The 4,207-nt window shown below is 32.2% G+C and overlaps 1 protein-coding gene across 1 annotated transcript; it reads right to left on the bottom strand.

The window, feature by feature from the left end:
- Positions 1-2,083: 2,083 nt before the first annotated feature.
- Positions 2,084-2,859, bottom strand: LOC105786113 (hypothetical protein). The gene has a single exon (XM_012612409.2). It carries the CDS (start codon positions 2,654-2,656, stop codon positions 2,351-2,353), a length of 306 nt encoding a protein of 101 aa, XP_012467863.1. The 5' UTR covers positions 2,657-2,859; the 3' UTR covers positions 2,084-2,350.
- Between the last annotated feature and the right edge of the window lie 1,348 nt (positions 2,860-4,207).

A 4,207-nucleotide genomic window follows, 5' to 3' on the forward strand; every position in this document is an offset into this window, starting at 1 on the left:
TGTTACAAAAACTCTCATTGTCATAGATCCAAAGATTTTCTGCCTAATTCTTTTACGAAGTTCTGTCAACTCTATATTCTTGTTAAAAGCCAGCCGCACTGTGTTCTCCAATAAAAAATCACTTCGTTCTTGGTGTCACAGACCTCACCGTCGTAATAAATAATAGCACTAATTCGTCCACTCATTTTCAACCAAATTATCAGTTGAGAGAAATTCGAAACACAAAATATTAACACGAAAAATCAAAATATTATGCAATAAATATAATGCTTCATATAAATATCAACACGAAAATCAACTTATACCTTCCCTACAAACTTCTATTCTTCTGAACTTCTTCAATTTCTATTACTCCAACTTATGTCACCAAAGGCTGAAATATGGGTCATTTATAGCCTAAGGGATAGCATCCCATTCCTTTCTGTAAAATGCCCCGGATAATGGGGGTTGAAATTTGTAGAGGAAAAACGCTCCAAGCAAGACACAATATCAGAAGCAGTACTTAAAAGGGCGTCCAGCTGGAAGCGTTTTCAGTACTTTTGCTAACAAAGCATCCTGCTTAGAGCTTTTTTCCTCTACAAACCTCAACCCCCACTATTCAGGGCATTTTTCACAAACCTCATCCTGGGAATCCCAAGATATTTTTTCAAAACCATCTCCTCAAATTTATTTTTTAGAAGCATCAATACTGAAAAGGGCGTTCCGCTGGAAGCATTTTTTAGTACTTTTGTTAACTGTGCATCTTACTTAGAGCGTTTTTTATCTACAAAACTTCTCTCGTCAAAATTATTTCTTCAGAACCCATCTCTCAAAATTATTTTTTAAGAACCCATCTTGTACAAATTATTATTTTCAGAATCCCTAAACCCATAATTAATAAACTTAAAAATAAATAAAACCCTAAACCTAAATACTTTAAAATTAAAAAACCTTAAATCCTAACCCTTATTTCATTAACCCTAATTAGTAATTAGGGCACTGGAAAAAAAACACGGGTAAAAATGTGCCTACGTAGAAGCACGAGCGAGCTAATGTGGGCGCATTTTACATAACAAGGAAAAAAGCGCTAAGGTAGACATGCTTTTCTGCGTTTCTCCTGAAAACAACTCCAACTTAGTGCATTTTAAGGAAATCAAACCACTCCAACAGCCCATTTCTGTAATTTTATTTTGAAAACGGGTCTTTTTAGTCAAGAAAACTATTGAAGTATTAAAGAAAAAAATTTTATGTCATCTGCTTGTCTTCATCCTTGATTTGGGCAAATCCTAGATAAATTGCTACCTCATCGAAATCGACCGGTATTAAAGTCAGAGCAATTTCAGAAGGAACATCATTGCCTTGACCTCCACCTCTACTTTTGCCATGAGCTCGACCTTCACTTCAACCTTGTCTATGTTGCTCGTCTTAAATAGCTTCATTGAAGCCTTCACATCTGCCACAATGAAGTTGTAGATTTCCCTCTCCTACGGTTAAACCTCGCGCGTTCATGTTCTTCCTCTAAAGATGTGAATTGTACGTTGAATTTGATTTATAGGACCCTATACCGGAAGATAGAAATATGGTTTGTTGTTGGTCTTAAACCATTTCACATAAATAACGAAGGTTGCAAAATTACCAACCTCAAACAATGCAGATTTATGTTGAGTGAGGAACTATTTTGTTGTTAGGCAAATTTATTCCCACTAAAGAATACTCCAATATTGCTGCATTATATATGACATGCCCTTCTAATCTTAAGGAGAGACAACCATGACTATATGATTAGGATGTAGATGATGAATATTTTTTTCTATGAAAATGAAAAAAAATGAAAAATTAGAGGAGTTATTTATAAATTTAAAATTAGGGTTAAAACCTTAACAGGTCAATTTAAATTTTCGTAACGTATTAATGTAATTTACATTTTCTAAATTTTAAAAAATAAATGTTGATTGCAACTTACATATAAAACCAAGGGTGCAGAGAGGTAAAATTATAGTTGGGCCTAAAATTCAATTTCTCTTTTGAAAGATGTAAAATTATATTTTAATTTTTATAAATATATAATTTAATTTCTTCCATAAAAATGTTTGTGGGTTTGGCCTTGTATAAAACTCTCATGGATTAAAGTTGAAAAAAATACAAAAACCAAAGGGAAAACAATAATAATGCAACTTATAAAATTACAACTACAAAGTAAAGAGCAGAATAAGTAGTTGTGATCTATCTTTAAGGCAGACCTGAGTTCTTGATGTACTAATTTATATCCAAGCAAAGCTAACTTAATAAAAGCTGACAAACAGCCACACTGTTACAAGCCCAAATCAGGATATTCCCAGAACAACTTTGATAGTAGAAGATCATCCAACTCTCATTGTTTGGGTATGACCATGACGTTCTTCAAGTCCCAAATATCATCATCCCAAGCAACATCGTTGAACAATGCACCATAAGCCATGTCAACAAAATCCACATCCCAGAAAGGCGACCAGATGGATGCCCATGACATTTGCTCATCCACGTACGCCCATTCCTCCCACCACACTGAAGTACTCTGCATGCTACACAACGCTACTTCTCCCTCATCGGCATCCAAACCTCTCCTGCTCTTCTTTCGAACTTGATGTTTTCCAGCTGCTTGAGCCATGGCCTCAATGTTACTCCCTTGCCTCTTCATGATTTTCTCGATGAACAGAGAAATAATGACAATGTAAATGAGCGGCGAAAAAGAAGATACTTATAGGTGAAGGAACAGGAGAAAAAAGATGGCAAGTGTTTGGAAGTTGGGACAAGGCGGTGATGAGAAAAGGTTGTGGGAATTAGTGTGGTGTTATCATTAAATCACGTGCCACTCTGCTGTCTTTTTGTTAAAATGTGAAAGGCAGATATATAGTGACAAAATCAACCTCTTCAAAAATTCCCAAGTACTTGGCACCCACCCAACTAATGCCATCAATCTAGACCGCTATTATAAATGTGGCCCGGTTCATTGAATTTATCTGTGGCTCAGATTAAAGGCACAGGCAGGTAAGAAATAAGAACCTACCAAAAATCGTTGTGGAAACTTCTCAGCTTAAACCATCTAATACTTCTACTATAACCTCTGGGCCAATTTAGCAGTCGTTTAAGACTTGGTTGCAATTAGATAGAGCAATTCGTCAAACATGCAAGACTCTCTTCAACCATTTTGGACCTAATTACAACAAACGGATGACAAGGTCCAAAGACAACCATAAGTTATTCCTTTTTCAAGTAAATTATAGATATGAATATCTAGCCAACGTCCAACAACCTCTTCCAATGTTGGGAACAGTATGGCATGAAAACCATGATACCATACATATTTACTTTCCTAGATAATGTCTATAAAATTCACTACTTCTAATAGAAGAATGGATGATATTTGTAATGGTTATATTTTAATATTTATAATAAAATTTACAAATAATTAATATTAATTATTTAAAATTTATATTCTATGTATTAAAATATTAATGGGTTATGATAGAATCTTAAGTTCTTAAGAATAATTTTGGTTCTAAAGTCATAGTTGTAAAGAAAAATAGTTATAATAATTTTTTATGTTTTTATTGTAATATTAAAGAATTTGAACATTATATAAATGTGTTTTTTTTTTGTTCTAGAACATTGTGTTTAAAATAGATATTTTATTATTAAAAAAATTTAATAACAATACTTAAATTTTACATCAAACTTTTCGAAACTAATTCTTAAAAGAACTTTTCTTAAACCATCAATCTTGACTAAGACAACCAATTAACACCAACTCCTGTGCGGGGCAAAACGTCTCATTCTAAAGGCGTAATAACTTATTTGGCCCTCCAATTTTATAAAAAAAATTATTTTAACCCTCCATTTAATTTTTCATCATTTTTAATCCTTAAATTCACTTTCTTTTATCAAATCACCCCAAAATAAATGGAAAAGTTAATGTTTTGTTAACTTTGCTGACACATGGATTGCCATGTAGATGACACGTCAAGATTTAATTTTTAAATTTTAAATTTTCAAAAGAAAATTTAAAATTATTTTAAAATTCAAAATCATTAAAATTATTTAAAATATTTATTTAAAATTTAACTAAAACGTCAACAAAATTAGTAAACATTAAATTTTCCATCCATTTTAAGATGATTTGATAAAAATACAAATTAAAAAATTAAAATTAAATAAAAGACTAAAATATTATTTTTTATAAAGCCTCAAA

This window comes from Gossypium raimondii, chromosome 1, assembly GCF_025698545.1.
Source record: "Gossypium raimondii isolate GPD5lz chromosome 1, ASM2569854v1, whole genome shotgun sequence".
Lineage (NCBI taxonomy): Eukaryota > Viridiplantae > Streptophyta > Magnoliopsida > Malvales > Malvaceae > Gossypium > Gossypium raimondii.

Coding starts and splice junctions, on each gene's coding strand:
- LOC105786113 (XM_012612409.2), bottom strand. CDS start 2,656: ATGAAGAGGCAAGGGAGTAACATTGAGGCCATGGCTCAAGCAGCTGGA.